Raw genomic sequence first — 19,104 nt, 5'->3', positions numbered from 1 at the left:
ACATCAGATCACATTATAGATGGTTGTGAGCCACCATGTGGTTGCTGGGAATTGAACTCAGGATCTCTGGGAGAGCAGACAGTACTTTTAACCACTGAGCCATCTCTCCAGCCCCCGAGCTTAGTGTTTTTAAACAGGAACAAAATCTTAAGTATTGTATTTGGGAAATTCTGAAGCTAAAAGAATGTTTCTGTGCTAAAGGCTTCCTTACTCCCACAGCTCCTAGCAGCTTTGGTGAGTAGCAGCCCTGGCCTTGTCAGTTCTTCATCTCTGTGAGAGTCAAGCATTTTTAAGATCAAGAGACAAGAGATGAATCCATTGGCCTGCCATCTCTGTCTTAGCATACTAAAGCATTTAAATAGGATTTGTGGTCACCTATATAGAACAAATTATTCATAAAGAAGAGAAAAGGTAGCAGTTGGCTGCCAGGTGGTTCTTCCTCTTTGCTTTCACCTTTTTTTTGGGGGGGGGTGCTCAGGGGTTTTCCTGGCTATCCTGGAACTCATTCTGTAGATCACACACTGTCTCTGAGTACTGGGATTAAAGGGGTGAATTACCGCTGCCTAGCCCACTACTCATAATAAATAATTTAGGACAAATGTTCAGCTTTACCTAATTAAATTCAGTCATATGTATAAACTAAGAAAAACCATCAAAAACTTTTAAGCAAAATTCATTATTGATTATTTGTTTTTTAATATTTGGTTTTGAATTTTCAGTAATTCCATATAATCCTTCAAGTCATGAGAGTTTGGACCAAGTTGGTGAAGAAAAGGAGGTAAGATAGTTTCTCTTCCTATGTACAGCATCATTAGCTTTTTAGAAAGACATAATCTTTTAGAATATAACACTGATCTATCTGCTTAGACATTAGATCATAACAGTAAAATACAAGGAAGATACCAAATGGTTTTTAGAGTTTTATTTTGATTTAACTTTTTAATTAAATAATTTTAATTATGAAATAATTTGAAATGCTATTTTTACTTTAAGATAGCATAAACAAAAATTATAGTGTATACAGGAATAGCATTTAGTACTTCATAATAATGTTTGAAACATTGTAGACTGTTTTGTATACTGATTGCTTACTTTAAGCATGAATGATTAAGTGCTTAGTTGCCACCTAAAATATTACTGTTACTGCTGTCTGTGTGCATGTGGAGATCAAGGGACGGTTTAGTGGAGTTGATAGTCTCCGATAGTCTCCGTCCACCTGTACCTGGCTTCTGGGGATCCAAATTAGGCTGCTTCGCCTGTGCGGCAGACGCTCCTATTCCACCATTTAAGCCAGATCAGCTGGAGCAGTAGTTACAGGCTGTTGGACCCTGATGCGGGTGCTGAACTTGGGTCCTCTGCCAGAGCAGCCAGTGCTCTCAACGACTCAGCTGCTTTTCCAGCCCGCGTTTACTGTTTCTGAAGCAGAGATGAATTAAAGCCGTGGCCAGTTTTAGAAAAGCTTTTGGTGAGAAAGCAAGCCATGTCTCACCTGTTCCTGGTTTGTTGTCTTGCAGGCAATCTTTTTCCATTTCTAGTTGTGCGAGCAGTGCTTATGTCTGTTTTTCGAATGTATGTATTTCTGGCCAGTGAAGATTATTTTTTTACCTTTTTCTTTCTCTTTCTAGTGTTTGATGGGTATGTTATTTTGTGCTTCTCATTTATTTTCCAACTTCTTATTATGGACATTTGGAACAAAAGTAGTAGACAGAATATTGTCGCAAAGTCCCGTATACACTCCTTAGATTAATTAATTAATTCCCCAGTTAGATTAGCTATGAACACACAGTGATTAATCTTGACCACCCACTACTTTCTCCAGCATAATTTTGAAGTAAATCTGTTGATCCTGTGTTTTTGTTTTTGTTTTAAGATTTATTATAGTTTTTGCCTGCCTGTGCACCTTCAGGCCAGAAGAGGGCACCAGATCTCATTATAGATGGTTGTGAGCCACTGTGTGGTTGCTGGGAGTTGAACTCAGGAACTCCAGAAGAGCAGCCAGTGCTCTTAACCTCAGAGCCATCTCTCCAGCCCTGATCCTGTTTTTTTAGTATGATATCTTATACTCTAATGTAGTCAACTACTTTTGTTTGTTTGCCCAGGCTGGCCTGGAACTCTCTGCATATCTGAGGATGGCTCAGTCTCCTGATCTCCCCACCCGCCCTCCCAGATATGGGATTACAGGTGTGCAGCAAGCACCTGCCCAGCCAGCTGCACCCATATCTCTACTCTATTTACCCTTATTCTTTCTTTCCTGTTTTTTTAAGGCCGCATGTTTACTTTTATGTCGCCAGGGTTGTTAACATTTAGAGCCCATCCTGCCACTGTAACAAAATCTTCCTTGTTTTGTTCATAGGCTGAATGAGTCAGACAAAGGAAGAAAACCCTAGTAATAAAAAATGTGTCCTCTGTTCTTCTGGATCCATATATTGCCAATGTTTCTCTGATCTGTTTTTCAGTGCTCTTTTTAATTCCCCTTTGTTCCTTTTAGAAACTGCCATTGGCATTTAATCATCATCATTCTACTGCTTTGCTTGTTTACCATTAAGATTTGCAATTATATTTTAAATGATAGAAGTAGGTGCAGCTAGATGAGTTTCCATACAGTGATCACTATGTACCGGCCTCTCAGAAGTAAGCTCTATCAGCACTCGAGAGGCCGTTTTGTAGTTCCTGGTCACTGGCAGCCTCGTCTTCTCTCCAAAAAGTACCTGTGTGTACTCCCCTCAGATTACCTTTGCCTTTGTTTGTTTTTGTTCCAGCTGTAGAAACAGATTCATACAATATGCAAGTCTCTGGAGTCTTTCATGTAATACAGATGCATGCTTCACAAAGCAGTACCCAATTATTTTACCAGTTCAGTTAATCTGTTCCACTATTCAGTTTTCCCTCTTGGTTGGAATTATGATGAGTTATGATGGAACAGTCTTATAAATGTGGTTTGGCAGCTGGCCCTGTTAATGAAGCTTGTCATTCCAGCTACTCAGGAGGCTGAGGATAAGTTAAAGGGCTGCCTGATACTGAACAGGACTGAGCCAGCCTAGGCAACTTAGTGAAGGCCCGTTTCAGAAGGGTTGAATGGTAGAACACTTAACGTTGTTTTATAAAATGAAAATCCCAACTTTTCTATTTTACCAATAAAGACTCAGGAGCCAGATGATAGGGTGAAAACTGGCTAGCTCAGAGAGGCAGATAAAACACCCGCCTGATCTTCCTTCTCAGCTCAGGTCTAGATGGAAAAAACCCAAAAGGCTCACTAGCTCATCTGACAGCCCAGGGGCAGAAGGCCAAATAAAACCCAAGGCCGAAGGCTTGTAGCTCAGAGCCCAAAAAACCAGGGAGCTGAGGAGCTGAAGCCTAAGCTAAAGCCAGAGTTGAACTAATAGCCTTTTCTTCTTCTGCACACTGTCTTAAGTACCCCTCAACTCAAAGTCCCTCCTACTCTTTAATCCCTGTCAGCGGGTTTCTTGCTCTGCCTCTTGACCTAGGGTTAACTGTGTTAAATCCTGTGTACAGGAAGCTCTTGGATTAAAGGTGTGTGCTAGGCCTGAGTGAACCACACCATGATCACCTGTTTACAATAAACAGTTCTTGGATTAAAGGTATGTGATAGGGCTCAGGAGGCTGAGGATAAGTTAAAGGGCTGCCTGATACTGAACAGGTCTGAGGCAGCCTAGGCAATTTAGTGAAGACCCATTTCAGAAGGGTTGAATGGTAGAACACTTAGTTGTTTTATAAAATGAAGATCCTAACAGACAAGATCAACCACAACAAAAACAAAAAACAAGGTTTTACAGGTCATAATTTGAGGGTTCATAATGCTATCAGATATTCTGCAACACTCTTACCTAGCACACATGAGCTCTTGAGTTCTGTTTTTAGTATTACATAAAACACAATAAAAATTTCAACCCCCAGAACTACATTAATTGTGTAAGTAAACAAGTTACGTGCATAACTAGATGTACTGAGTAGTATGTACGCTGTAAGACACAGTGGCCAGTCTTTTCATAGGTGAGTTTATACTTCCATCAACAGTGAATGAGAGTTTCATTGCTCCTCATTCTTGTCCATACTTTGTATAGTCCATCTTCTTTAAGCCAGTCCTTTGAGTGGATAGTAGCAAAGTATGATTTTTTTTTTAAACTTTTTTGTTTGTTTTGTTTTTCAAGACAGGGTCTCACTGGGTAGCCCTGGCTGTCCTGGAACTCACCCTGTAGACCAGGCTGGCCTTCAACTCACAGAGATCTGCCTGCCTCCGCCTCCTAAGTGCTGGGATCAAGGGCGTGTGCCACCACCACCTGGCCTTAAACTTTTTTTTTTAAAGCTTGTCATTCTATTGTTGGTTTATATGTCCTGCACCCTTAAGATTTACCACAAGCTGTTAATACTGTGATCATTTTCAAGATGTACTTTAAACTCCGCACTTGAAGTTTAGTCCTTCTCTCTTCCTGTCGTCAGTGTCATTTTTGCCATATTTTAAAATTCCATTTGTGTGTGTAGGTGGTTAAAGCAATGCTCTTTATTTAGATTTGCCCACATTTACCCGCTTTGTTCTCTGTGGTAGTGTCTGTCCTTTTCTGCCTAATGTTTTATCTTTTTGAAGAACTGAATTAGTATTTCTTTAATGTGAGTCTACTATTATGAAATCTAACTATTCTTTATAATCTTTTAAATTGACCATTTTTAAAAATATTTTTTAGATATATTTCTTTCATGTGTGTGTATCAGTGTTTTGCTTGCATGTATGTCTATGTACCACATGTGTGCCTGGTGCCTTGGGAGGTTAGAAGAGGGTATTGAATCCCCTGGGACTAGAGTTATAGACAGCTGTGGGCTGCCATGTGGGTTCTGAGAATGGAACCAGCAACCTCTGGAAGAACAGCCAGTGCTCTTAACCTCTGAGCCATCTCTCCTGCCCATGACCATTTTTTAAAAAACAATGTGTTTTTATTGTTTTTAATTACTTGTGTGTTGGGGGGGTGTGAGTGTGCATGTGTGTGAATGTGGGTATATGCACATGAGTACAGGTACCTGCAGAGGTCAGAAGAGCTTTTCTTTCTTTCTCCCCTCTCCTCTTCTTTTCTTTTTTTATTTTCTTGATACTTTTCTCCAGAGGATTTCTGCTTTATTCTTGTGGACATTTGTTGATTATGTGTTGATGGCTTTGTAGTACTGGGCTATAGGCATGGTCCCTAAAGGTGTTCTTTTTGGTTTTGCAGGAATCTTATAAAAGATTATCTTTAGTGGTCTATATAAATTGACAGGAGCTTAAAATTAGTTCTGAATGAATTACAAGGGTTACTTTGCTATCCCTTTATCTAATACTAAATCTGCCTTTAACTGAACTGCCTCATGTCTGTTTCCTGCCTATAGCATCTCATATACTTTGGAGTGCGTTCTCTCACTAACAAGTTACATTTCTCTAGCTTCTACCAGACTCCTAGTAGACTCCTCCATCCATTTTAATTTAAATTCTTTCACAAAACCAAACAGATAAACACATCTACCAGTGTTATCCTGTCCACCTATTTTATTTTCTTTATCAGTGGTACCTCTGCTCTCCAGTCATGAAAGTCAGTGTCATTTTTAATTCATCTATCTCTGTTGTAGTAAATAAAAAATGAGTATTGTTGGGCTACATAATGTTTTTTATTTGCCCTGTAATTATCATGGCTGTATTATCTAACCTGCTATCACAAATAATAAGACGCAGCTACCTGTTAGACTTATAATTTTTTATTTACTTTGTTTGGGCCAGGCAGATATTTCACTTACACTGTCTCAGTATCCTCACCATCCATCTCCTAGCCCCCATCCAATGCCATCTACCTTAATCCTTTCTATCTGGACCACATTCCATCCGTAATCCCATGGTACTTGAACCTTAGCCAAGCCTAACCCATGTTGCCCTGCTCAGGTGTAGACCATTAATCAACCAATCAGATATGTCTTAGGCAGGTTTACAAAACAAAGATAGGTGTAACCAGATCTTAAGGGCAAGTAACAGGCATCAGACCAACTTCCAGCATATCTCCATGATACTTACACTTAAAGCTTGTCAGGTTCTTTTAAAGGCATCCTTTAACACTCCTCAGATTTCAACTCTGTTCTTACTACTTAACTCACAAGCTAGCTTATCTCTTAAAGATTGAATGTTTTAGAATATATAAGAAAAGAGTTAAGAATTTAAAATATTTTTTATGTTAAAATACTTTAAAATCATTATCATTAGAACAGTTTGTTAGAAATATAAAGTACTGAGGAAAATATTTCCAGGTAAACTTCTGTTGCTATAAATGTTTTCAACAGGCGATGAACACCAGGGAGAGTGGGAAAGCCTCATCAAGTTTAGGTCTTCAGGATTTCGATTTGCTTCGAGTTATAGGGAGAGGAAGTTACGCCAAAGTACTGTTGGTTCGATTAAAAAAAACAGATCGCATTTATGCAATGAAAGTTGTGAAAAAAGAGCTCGTCAATGATGATGAGGTAAGCACGGTCATGTCTTTCTACTTTTCGACAAACCCTGGCATGCACAGGGCACTAGGTCTAATACAGAGTACTAAACATGCATATACATTCACAAAACCAAAGTCACACTGGTTCATAGTTTGTGCGTGATTATTTTGATGTACTTTTCTAAGCACATGCTTTAGGGAAAAATAAAATGAAGGCATATTATTATCAAGAAAAGTACTTGACCTTTTTAAGTTAGCTGGACAGTTTCATAATACTAGACATTTTGTTATGGTATTTTTCTCTTTGTATAAGTTTTGTCTCAACAGTGAGTGGTTTTGATATTTAATCTAATTAGTTAACATTTGTGAATGGTCAATGATGAGTTACTAAGAACAAATTTATCATTAGCCTTGGTCATTTCATTTGACATAGATTTCTTTGCTGCTTTAAATAGGATATTGACTGGGTACAGACGGAGAAGCATGTGTTTGAGCAGGCATCCAATCACCCTTTTCTTGTTGGGCTGCATTCTTGCTTCCAGACAGAGAGCAGGTAAGGTTAAAGGGTAACGGAATGTTGCTGGGCTTCATACTTCTTAACGTGGTGTATAAGAAGAATCTGTTTCCCACAATTCCCAAAGTGGGAATACTTATAACTTCCTGCTACAGTCAGTGATACCAGTGTAACACCAGTTACATAAAAGAAGGAATAAAAGAAGGCATAAAAGAATAAACACCAGGCATAAAAGAAGGAAACAGAGGGAAAGAGAAGGGGCTCCCAAGAAACAGCAGTAGACAGCCAGCCCTTCAGATACCCTCCGTATTCTCATCTTATGACACAGTGTCTTATGTACCTTAAGTGACATTTAAACATGAATCACCTAGAAAATAAGATTGTGCTGTTGTAAGTAGATCCACACTGCAAATGGTGCTACTCTAAAGTAGAATTCGAAGTTGGGTCGTGCTGGGTCACTTTGTGGTGTCCACGCCCCTTGTTCCCCTAATTTTGCGGCAGCATAGGTTAAAGAGTGAATCATTCAGAATGCTAGCGCCATTGCTGTGCGACTTGCTCTGACCTGAGGTCTTGCCTGTGTTCTAGGTTGTTCTTTGTCATCGAGTATGTAAATGGAGGGGATCTAATGTTCCATATGCAGCGACAAAGAAAGCTTCCTGAAGAACACGCCAGGTAAGCTTTTGTTTGAGTTGGATTTTTTCCTCAGGGTTGCCTGACCTTTTGTGTCTACTAGTTGAACACAGCACATAAACAAGTTATATTGTTAGTTTATTCTTTGTAACTCATGAGGAGGCTGAACTAGATTAATTTACAATATAAATTATTATATACCCTATTACATATTATCATAATTCTCTGTGTTCATTTTGTATTTAGAGTTTTTCAGATGGTTACTGCTCATAACAAAGCCATATATTCTTTTCAATTTAAGGTTTTACTCTGCAGAAATCAGTCTAGCACTAAATTATCTTCATGAGCGAGGGATAATTTATAGAGACCTGAAGTTGGACAATGTTCTGCTGGACTCTGAAGGACACATTAAACTCACTGACTATGGCATGTGTAAGGTGAGAGCCTCTCCAGGCAGCTTAAACCTGTCAGTTAGGTGACTTCATGTTTAGATGGGAGATAATCACTGTCGTGTTTGGGATGATTTGGAATTCTAGCCCGAAGACAAGTGTACTCCCTGGTCATTCGGCCAATTGCAGAATTCCATGTCTTCTGTGATTTGTGTGTTATAGAGGGTTAATTATTTTTAGTTGGTTGTAACTTTTTGTCTTGAGAGCTCTTACATGTTTGAAGAAACTTTGGAAATAAAAATTACCTTCAGTGCCATTATATTAACATAGTGTCTGCATATCACCTTCTAATCTTTTATCATTTAATAGACCTGAACCTACTTTCAAAGTTTTCCTAGGAGTCTGCTTTTATATTTAAATTTCAAACTCTGACATAAAGTATGACAAAAATTAAGTAAGAAATTTACTTTGTCTCAGGATATGTTTATTATTGGTGTTTTATTCCTTCAGCAACAGTGTTTTATTTAGAGGTCAGGTCTTTTCCCATGAAATGTCTAGAGAACTGTCCCACTTACTAACCTGCTCCAACAAAACCCCCCCATGTCTGAGTGTTCACACTGCTTTCTGCATTCGTTGGGAGGAAGTGCCATAAACATTCAGCTGTTAACACACCTGCACTTCCTATATTAGAAAGCAAAGTCTTGGCACAGTGTGGAAAACTCAAGACCATTTTCCCTATCGTATACCTTAAATCATTCTCTTATGTAAATTTTATTTGTAAATAGTGAAAAGGGTTAGTCAGTGAACCCCTGGTGTCCTTCACTTATATTCAGGATATTTTTTGCAGTGCCATTTTTTTCTATAGTGTTTTTTTTTCTCTAGTTTTAAAAAGAATCACAATAATAATGGATCCTTAGGAGATTCAAGAGCAGATAAAAATATGAAGAGTATTAGTCTGCAGTTAGAACAGTGGGTTGGTCACTAGCTGAGTATTAGTTAAAATTACTAGTAGCACAAGGAGACAGAAACATGGTGATACACTGCTGTAAGGCTGAAGCAGATGATCACACGCTCAAGGCAAGCCTGGATTGTACAGTAAGACTTATCCACTGAGCCATCTCCCCTGCCCTGCAAGGGGCCTTTCTTTTATGACTGTCTGTCCTCCCTGTCCCCAGACATACACGGCCATATGTAACATACTTGGTTATTGGTTTGGTTTTATTTTGTGTTTTATTTGTTTTGGTGGGTGTTTTGTGTTTTTGTTTCTGTTTTGCTTACATCTGTTCTTTGGAGACAAAGCCTTGCTGTGCAGCTTAGGTTGACTGAATTACCAGCCCTCCTGCTTCTTTAGTCTCCCAAGTGCTGGGATAACACGTGCACCACCATGCTTATTTTTATTTTTTTAGTTCTAGTTTTTAATCCAAAATTTTCTGTTTATTAGTTGGTGTGTAGGATATGTTTTCTGATATAGAAATGTTAGCATCTCATGATTGAAGACCATGACATTTTCCTAATGTGCTCATTTTTATTCTTTTTTAAAGAGTATACTAGTAGGTGTACAGAAATTTATATTTGTTACAGTTCTTAATGGTTGTTCCACTTATAACTGGGTATTTTCTCTCCTTAGCTTATTTGTGCATTGTGTGTTAGCTGTTCACTGTCCTACAGCTATTAAAATACCAAAGCAGGAGACTTGATGCATAGGAAGAATGACCAGAAGCAAAGCATTGCGATGTCAACAGTGTTGGGACGAAGGATTTAATTCATGAAATACTCATTTTAGTCACCTGATCTCCATTTTTGTAGTAAACTTTAGCATGCTATTTTAAAGCAGTTTTATCTTAATTGACCTGACTTCAGCAACATCTAGTGTGACTGGGTTTTCTTCACGCTTGTTAGCAGTGATCGCTGTCCTAGTGGTGCTGTTCAGGCTGAACTCAGACAGGTAAAACAGAAGAGGTAAACTTAAAATAGTCTTGTATCTTTATCTTTCTTTTCTTTTTCCTCCATGAAAGGAAGGCTTGCGGCCTGGAGATACAACCAGCACTTTCTGTGGCACTCCCAATTACATTGCTCCTGAGATTTTAAGAGGAGAAGATTATGGTAATAAATAAATGGGTGGTATTTTGGCTATTGCTATATTGGTGTTTAAATATGGTACCAACTATAACATAATACACTATGGCATTTTTAATATTAATAAATATAAACTTTTCTTGGTTCTTTTAACCTACACGAAGACCCCTATATTCTGAAACCAGAGCCAAAAAAAAGTTTGGCATTGGGGGAGTATACATTTTACTAGTGGTAAACACTGAACAATGGCAGGAACCATTATTAACAATCAACTCTAACTAAGCTCCCCTACAGACCTTCTGATGTGTTATTGATTCATTTTACAAATGAGGAAAGTGATACATAGAAGTTTAAATCATATGGTTAGAACACAGTAGATAGGAAGTGGCCAGGTAGGTACAGGGTTTTTCTGTGTAGTTTTGGCTGTCCTGGACTTGCTTTGTAGACCAGGCTGACCTTGAATTCACAGAGGATCTGCCTGCCTCTGCCTTCCTGAGTGCTGGGATTACAGGTGTGTGCCACCAGGCTCAGCCCATTCTTTAGTTTTTTTACCAAAGTCAGGGTCTCACTACGTATCCCTGGCTGTCCTGGCACTTGCTCTGTATACCAGGCTGGCCTCAAACTTACAGAGAACCACCCAACTCTGCCTCCCGAGTGCTAGGATTTAAAGTGCACCGCTATGCCTGCCTTTTGTTAATTTTTCACACTGATACTTAGTGTTTTTATTAATTCTTTGAAAATTTCATGCAGTATGTTTTTTATCATATCTACCCCTTTCCCATTCCTCCCAAACCCACACCGACTTTCCAGCCCTGTGCCCTCTTCATTTTCACTCATAAACCCAGATTGTACTGCCCAGATATTCTTGGATGTGTGGGCTTCCATGGGAGCAACTCTTTTAGAGAAAGCTCCCTCTCCCAGTAGCTACCACTTGCCATAGCTCCTTGTGTCTGCCTCTTCTTAATGTGCTGGGCTTTGGTCTGACTTGAGTGTGCACAGAGCTATGCATCTTTCCCGGTTGCTCTGAGTTCACGTGTGTAGCCTAATGTGTCTGGAGGCTGTTTTGTATTCATTCACCACCTCTGGTGCCTTTAGTCTTCTCCCTTTTCCACAGTGGTCTCTGTGTGGGAGGAGGGATTATAACATAGACGTTCCTTTTAGGGTTGGGCCAAGTATTTTTGTAGTCTTTAGCGCCTACCATTTTATTTATAATCTAATTAGAATTTACGTGTTCATTATGTTTATATTTTCATCTCATGACAAATAAGTTTCTGATTGCTGGCTAGCTTTTAATGCATGCAGAGATTTATTGTTTAACCCTTCTTTCTAAAGGCTTCAGCGTTGACTGGTGGGCTCTTGGAGTGCTCATGTTTGAGATGATGGCCGGAAGGTCTCCATTTGATATTGTTGGGAGCTCTGATAATCCTGATCAAAATACAGAGGATTATCTATTCCAAGGTAATCTGCAGTGAGATTCTCTGTTAATAACCTAGAGCAAGTCAGGGCTCTCAAATCACTATTCTGAATGAGAAAAAGTAATTTGTACCTACACCCCTGACTTCATGATAGTTTGGATAATTTTTAAATATACCCTTCTCACTTCTCTAGTATACAGTTACATTTTCAGTTTCCTTCCCACACTCAAACCCATAACAAAGCATCTTACTTGTCTGTCATATATCTTAGAGCTGGGTAACTACTGGTTAGAGAGGCTAATCTTTGTACATGGGCCCAGGCTTAGTGCCTAAGTTGAAGGAAAGTAGAGTGTGAATGATCAGAGGGATCAGAAAGGTGTTGAGGGCTCTGGGCGCCATGGTGAGGAGTGCTAAAAGTCAGCAGGACAGAACCAGGAGGCAAACACAGGGACCTTTACCATGAAGTGTAAATGGCCACAAAATCTGCATTTAATAATTAAAACCCTCACAGAATATGAGGAATTATTTCATATAACAGGGAACCAAAGTGCCATTAAGAATATGAAAAGAGAATACACACTGCGTGTTAATGAGCTCTGGTTTTGTAGCTATGCATTTACAGAGATTTCAGTCTGATAGTAACTGGCTAGTGCTAACGAAGGTACAGAACAGCAAAAGGCCATCAGGACTGCTGGTCAGGGTGGGAGTTGACAGGAGCTTTGCAGAATAATTTCACAATTCCAGGTACAATTCTGAGTTACATATGCAAGCACTTTACAGCATTAATTTTTATACCTCGTAAGAGACCTGTGAAGCAGCTATTTTTTTTTTTTTTATTTCTGATGATAGAAGAAGAAACTGAAGCACACTAAGGTAGTAAAAATGAGATATGCTTGTAAATAATAAATGGAATGTCCAGGCAAGGGGCTAGCTCTTAGAAGGGGAGCTAAGGGATTAGGAAAATCCATGAAGTATTTCAGTTATGTAGATAATGTATTTTCTGCCAGAATGCCTTAAATATCTTGGAATTTACAGAAAAAACAAAAACAAAAACCTTAAGATTCATGCCACATAAAAGCTAAAAATTATACTGTGATTCTTATTTTTTTTAGTCATTTTGGAAAAGCAAATTCGAATACCACGTTCTCTGTCTGTAAAAGCAGCAAGTGTGCTGAAGAGTTTTCTCAACAAGGTATGAATAGTGTGTAAAATCTTCTGTGGTTTCTTTACCTGTGTAAGTCTACCTGGTAAGTGGAGGCTCAGGCAGGGTGATGTTTCAAAACAAGAGTGTGTAACTTATCAGTTACAACTGGAATTTTTGTCACATAGCAAATACAATTTACCCCCAGCTCGATACTGCATTTGATGCTTTTAATGTAAATGATACAGACATATCATATCCTCAGTGGATGGAAAATGCAATTTGGGATTTGCTATAACTGCATTTTCAGCTCTATTTTTCTTTATCATTATCCATAAAACCCATTTATTACCACGTAGTTTTTTTGAGCATGTGGTCAAGAGTTTTCTCTATCCATTTCATATTAAAGAGTTTATATTTAGATAAAAATTCAGAAGAAATGAAGTGACATCTTAAAAATGTAAGCATCATTCAATTGCCTGTAGTAGTAGTTGGTAAGCCAGAAGCATTTAGGATCTAAGATTGTGAATTTGGGATTCATAAATTTTACCTCAAATAAATGAAAGTAGAAAATTAGTTATGTTTACCTCTCTGGGCAGATAATTTATTGTATGTGTCCAGGTGTTCTGCCTCATATGTATCTGTACCACATGCATTACTGTGCATGAGGAAGGCAGAAGAGGGCTTCAGATCTCCTGAACTGGAGTTAGAGATGATTGTGAGCAGCTGAGTCACCTCTCTGGCCCTGGATAGCCATGAGGGAAGAAAAGTGAAGTTGAGAGGTGCTCATGTATAAAATAACATGGCTTTCATCAGAAAGAAAACATTCTAATTCACAGTAACCAAGGTTTTATGAGTTCTAGCTTCCATCTCAGTTCAGTGATCACATAATTGCTGTGTCATTGTCTTAGACAAATTAGAGTTTGTTGCTGTAGTTGAGCATAGGGCTGTAACACTGAGCTAAACCTAAGAGTGTGGAAACGTTCAGTGGTTTCTGTATTGTGACTGAACTCTGGCCCACAAGAAAGAACTAGCTAAATGTGGCCCTTATTTTTCCTCCCAGTCTTCCTTTAGCAAAGACTGGTAATAGTACTCTACCATTTTAGAAACAGGGTCTCATGAAGCCTAGGCTGACTCTGAATTCTATATAACAGGGGATGGCCTTGAATTCCTGATATTTCTGCCTCTACCTCCCAACTGCTGGGATTATAGGTATGCACCGCCATGCCTGGTGTAGGATTCTCTACTTACTGAGATGATAAGTTTTTTTTTTTTTTTAACAACAAAATTTTTTTAAAGATTTATGTTATGTATGTATACAATATTCTGCCTGCATATACACCTGCATGCCAGAAGAGGGCACCACATATCATTATAGATGGTTGTGAACCATCAAGTGGTTGCTGGGAATTAAACTCAGGACCTCTGGGAGAGCAACCAGTACTCTTAACTTCTGAGCCATTTCTCTAGCCTGAGATGATAAGTTGATAAAGAGCCAGGAGGAAACCTTGCCTGTTGTGAGGTCTAGATGACTCACTTTGGTCTGGTGGTATGCTCTCTAGAAGTAGCTAGACATTTCAGCTTCACAAGTGAAGGCATCATAAAAGAGGAATTATACTCATCTAATTTCTTGAAATACTACTTTTGCCATAGGACCCAAAGGAACGATTGGGTTGTCACCCTCAAACTGGATTTGCTGACATTCAAGGACACCCATTCTTCCGAAACGTGGACTGGGACATGGTATGTAAAAATTTTTTTCTAGCTTGGGTTTTATTGTAACCCAGGGCCAACTTTAATAAGTTACCAAAAATTAAGGTATTATAGCTTAAATCACTTAAAATTACTCTGTAGTACTGATAAAAAGCTTTAGAAACAAAACAATATTAATGCACTGGAGCATTGTAATAGTTTTGAGGCCCATACTAATGTTCAGATTAGTAAGAGGTGGCTTTGTCTGCTGAAGTTGCTTAGCAGATTAGCTGGGGAGACAACAGAGAACGGGTGAAATGTGCAGGCGCAGTGTTTCTGAGTATAGACTGAACTGTCATTGATGTGTCTCTAGATGGAACAAAAGCAGGTGGTGCCGCCTTTTAAACCGAACATTTCTGGAGAATTTGGTTTGGATAATTTTGATTCCCAGTTTACTAATGAACCAGTTCAACTCACTCCAGATGATGAGTAAGTAAATCTACACACTAAAATGTTTTTAAACTTCTTTTGAAATCTCCTAATTTTAAGGCTATTGTTATGAAAATCCTAATCTATATGTAACCATTACAGTGCTGGGTGTTTAAATCCACCATGCTGTTAAAGGATCTCTAACAGTGATTACATCTACTGGCTTAAGTGATTACATCTACTGGCTTTGTGTGCATTGTTCAGTTCTCACTACAGCTTTGTAAAGTGGGTGTTGCCATCTTCACCTTACAGATGAGAAGCCAGGACCCGGAGGCTAAGCAGAGTAGAGCAGGAGTCTGAATTCACACCCGTAACTGACTGACCAAGGCCTCTAGGTTGCACTGCTCCATTCTCTTCTCTCTGAGTTTCTAGTTTAGCCAGCAGGGATCACAGTAGTGCTTGTCACATCTTTCAAAAATACAATTTAGAGTAATTTAAGATTGTGTTGATTCTCTTGAGGGGCCTTTGCTCCTTGGCATTCACTGTACTTATATCTCAGTCCTAGCATTCTTCGAAGCTATTCCTTCTAGTCTCCTTTTTTGAAGCCTTCTCTCAATGGATTAAATCGAAACTCTTGACTTTAACTGCAAGAATTGAAACCTCCCTGGGGTAGCCTGCTACATAGTGCAGTTCTCAGAGGGCTGCTCCAGCTCTTCAGCCGTAGTCAGAGCCTTTCCAGTGTGTGCTGCTCCTGCCTCCTTCACGGAGCGAGCTCTGCATCTGTGGCTTTGCTTGCAGTGTGCTGTGTCTGTGTAGGCACTGCAGTGCTTGCAAGTTTTGCTCTTGCTGTGTACTCGGCTAGGTGTCAGTGTAGCGGTGCCAACCCTCCCTGCCCGGCTGTGTTCTCTCCTTGCACCAGGTCTCTTGGTGTGCTTGTCTGTTGCCTTGGATTTGCCTAACTTGCAGGTCTTCTCTTCACCGTCGGCCTGGCTGTTGAGCTCATTACTAAACGGGATCTTAATTTAGACTTCCTGGCTGTTTACCTTAATCAAGAGTGTTGTTCAGGTTAAAAGTTAAAATAACTAGGATTGTGGTAACTTCTGCCTTTTTAAAAATTCCTGGTGTGATTTTGAGCCCTCTCAAACTCAAAGGTTGCTTGTGAGGTTCTTAGTCTTCCCATTCCGCTTTTCTTTCTTTCACTCTTCTAGAACTCACTTTGTAATCAATCCAAGAACTTGTTTTCTTTCTCCCACTAATATCAGTTAGTCCTATATTTTTTTTGTTAGTTGCATTTCACACATCTTGATTATGATGAAAGTAACTTTCTTTTTCTTTCAACAGTGACATCGTGAGGAAGATTGATCAGTCTGAATTTGAAGGTTTCGAGTATATCAATCCTCTTTTGATGTCTGCAGAAGAGTGTGTGTGACCCTCACTTTCCAGCTGTGCATTCTGCTTTCCGCCGTTTAGTGCATGGATTGACCTGTTAGCCTGGTCATAGTTAGCATTTGTGTAGTCACCTACGGAAATCTCTCTCAATACCCTGTTATAGACTCTAGGAATCATATAGCTAAGTAAAGTAAAGTAAATCATATAGCTAAGTAAAGCTAAGAAAAAGAAACTAAAACCAGCTTCCTGACAATCATGTCAAACTTAGTTATGCTCGCTCTCCAGAGGCCTGCTGATGAGTAAGGAAGTTGTCTTTTGTTTAAAGGAAATAGCACAGCTTTTCAAAAGAGGCCTCTGCTGTTGATACACAGGATGACATCATCTGTCTCCTGCAGTTGTCAGTTTGTGTTACAGTTGCACGCTTGATTGTGTAATGAAGGGTAATTCAGAATACATCTTGTATTACTAGTTTCCCAGTTCCTTGAGTTTAAGAGTCCTATAAATTTTCTCATCACTTTGGATAATTATTAATATTTAAAGGAACAGTTATCGAATTGATATACAGTTGACTTGTTTTATTAAGAATTGGTTTCTAAATTATTAGCCGTGCTTGAAAAACTGGCACAAGTGATTTATTTATTTTGAATTTTAACTTTTTTTTTTTTTAAAGAAGGGCGTAGCTTCTGAGCTTGCTTTTTCAGTGAAAACTAGCATGCTAATAATACATGCAATTGGAAGACCCAGAATGCACGTGGATGGGTAGTTGCGCAGTACATATAAAGGAAGAAAGTAGCTGCAGAATGAAGTGGGAATATTTTACCCCTCTGGAGAATGAGTCCTGCAGCTGGTTTTAACATCTGCTGTAAACAGCAAGGAGGTGCTCACTTCTTCCGAACGCAGAACAGTATCCCGTATATTTGGGGAGGTGGAGTGTACATATGTTTTTATTAGCATATGGGGAAATAATTTATCTGCTAAGTAGAGAGTCTTAACTACTTTTGATTCCTCAGAATACATTATCTGTACTTTTGAGACCTGTTTATGGAGTCTCGATGAAATTCAAGAGCTATAATAATGAACACGAGTAACTGTATGACATGTGTACTCACGTCACAGTTTTGATGTCTTAGGTAACAAATATAATAAAATGGAATGCATTTCAGGGGCAGAATTCTTCAGTTCTCTGCAATATTTTTTTAATATTAGTATTTAGTAATATTTTATTTAAAGAAGTACCATTTTAGCATCGTTCTGCTGTTTATTTTAAATATTTTTATATAAAGGACTTTAAAATGATCATCTAAATAAACTATAGTTGTCAAATCAGTAAAATTTAATTTTAGGGATGCTATAGAGTGTTGAGCTTATAATGATTTAAAACATGTAGGCATTTAAAAATATCTTTTTGAGGATGCTACATTTCATTAGAAGTGTACGTTTTCCCAAATTTGTGTCATGCATTTTCTTTTCTTCAAATAACTTAATACTTCGAGCAATGAAAACCTCCATTAATTAAAGCCAAATAAGGGACCAGCGAGGTGGCTCAGCAGGTAAAAGCGTGTGCTGCCAAGCCTGATGACCTCAGTTTGATGCCTGGAACCCACATGGTGGAAGGAAGGAGTCATCCTCCACGAGTTTGTATACCACGGCATGTGAACACGCCCCCCCTCCCCCGCAGTAAATCAGTGTGGGGGAAGCAGCCAAATAAATGCAGTGAAATACACATCAGAAGGCAAGTGTGTGCGTACATTTTCATGTTTGAGAAGTTTTCATGTTTCCCCTAATCCTAGAACTTAGTTAAATCAGAAGGCAGTATTCACACCATAAGCTTGTAGAGAATTCTGAAGTCAGTATGTGTATGACCTTTTAAGCGGTGCTGTTTTCCTTGGGGCATTTTAGAATATAGAATAATCACTGAGCGTTTGTTTAAAGTGCATGTTAGGACTCTTTTGGGACTTTGTACTTCATTTTGAGACATGTTTTCTTCAAGTTATTCTTTTTCTTGTGGCCATATTTCTTATTGGAGCATGAGCCTGCTTTTTATGGTAAAACATTTTAAGAAGGGGTATTTAGGGAGTTATCATGCACAGTTGTCAGCAAACTTAGATGAATAAATTCAAGGTACGTATCTTCTCCTCACCCCCCAACAAAACCTCTCTGTTTTCTGCCAATAATGTACAAATGATGAGCATTTTTCTATAATGTTTTAACCATTGTTAATGGTGGTTTTTGTTTTTAAATATTTTTTTAACTAATAAGATTTATTGTGTGTATTTTATACAGAATTATTACAAGTGTTTTTGATTGTGTTCTGTTTCTCAGCCCTTAAGTGCCATGCCAGCTCTTTGTATGTTATGTAAAAGTTCTCAGAGTACTCCGCAGGGAATAATGTGTGGATGGCAGAGTGAGTGGCATCTGTGTCTTAGGAGTTCCTCAGTGTGCACAAGCTTGTACTCAGATCACAGGTAGCTAGACTGGATGTCTAGTTCTTTTGTGTCCTTGTTGCCCATACACTTACTTTAGAAATTTGTCTTTTCATTTTTGTCATGTAGAATACTGCCTTATTCGCTATAATGTAATCTGTATTTGTATAATTTTTTTTTACATTAAAGTCTTTAAATAAAATGTTTAATACCTATGAGGAGTATGGACAATTTTAAACTTGTGCTACATTTTTAAGAAAAAGTTCCAGAACAAGACTATTTAATGTTTATTTGGGAAATTCTGTAATTCATACAAGATTCTGGTAATAGGTTCTAGTACATTCTAAACCTGTTCCTCAGTGGGTCTTTTCATGTGAAAAACAAGAAATCAGCTGAACATGGAACATTGTGCCCATTTTTCCTGTATTAGGCTCCATGCTGATCTGTTGTGTTCCAAAAAGCTGGAACTTTCTCTCTCTGGTAATAGCTGGTGTCCCATGAACACAGTCTTCCCCAGAACTCTCCTTTGTCCCTTGGGAATGTCATCTTCA

The 19,104-nt window shown here is 38.6% G+C and overlaps 1 protein-coding gene across 1 annotated transcript in view; it reads left to right on the top strand.

Annotated features, from left to right (window-relative positions):
- Prkci (protein kinase C iota) overlaps window positions 1-18,768 on the top strand; it is a 60,509-nt gene extending 41,741 nt beyond the window's left edge. Inside the window, exons 8-18 of the mRNA XM_021631983.2 lie at window positions 720-778; window positions 6,310-6,486; window positions 6,911-7,008; window positions 7,555-7,641; window positions 7,901-8,036; window positions 10,004-10,091; window positions 11,397-11,522; window positions 12,592-12,671; window positions 14,274-14,363; window positions 14,686-14,801; window positions 16,083-18,768. Coding sequence (XP_021487658.1) covers window positions 720-778; window positions 6,310-6,486; window positions 6,911-7,008; window positions 7,555-7,641; window positions 7,901-8,036; window positions 10,004-10,091; window positions 11,397-11,522; window positions 12,592-12,671; window positions 14,274-14,363; window positions 14,686-14,801; window positions 16,083-16,170 — 1,145 coding nt within the window. The 3' untranslated portion in view covers window positions 16,171-18,768. The remainder of the gene's footprint in view (window positions 1-719; window positions 779-6,309; window positions 6,487-6,910; window positions 7,009-7,554; window positions 7,642-7,900; window positions 8,037-10,003; window positions 10,092-11,396; window positions 11,523-12,591; window positions 12,672-14,273; window positions 14,364-14,685; window positions 14,802-16,082) is intronic.
- Window positions 18,769-19,104: the final 336 nt, after the last annotated feature.

This window comes from Meriones unguiculatus, chromosome 2, assembly GCF_030254825.1.
Source record: "Meriones unguiculatus strain TT.TT164.6M chromosome 2, Bangor_MerUng_6.1, whole genome shotgun sequence".
NCBI classification, from domain to species: Eukaryota; Metazoa; Chordata; class Mammalia; order Rodentia; family Muridae; genus Meriones; species Meriones unguiculatus.
The sequence above is the reverse complement of the archived record's forward strand: the minus strand, read 5'-3'. Positions and strand labels throughout refer to the sequence as shown.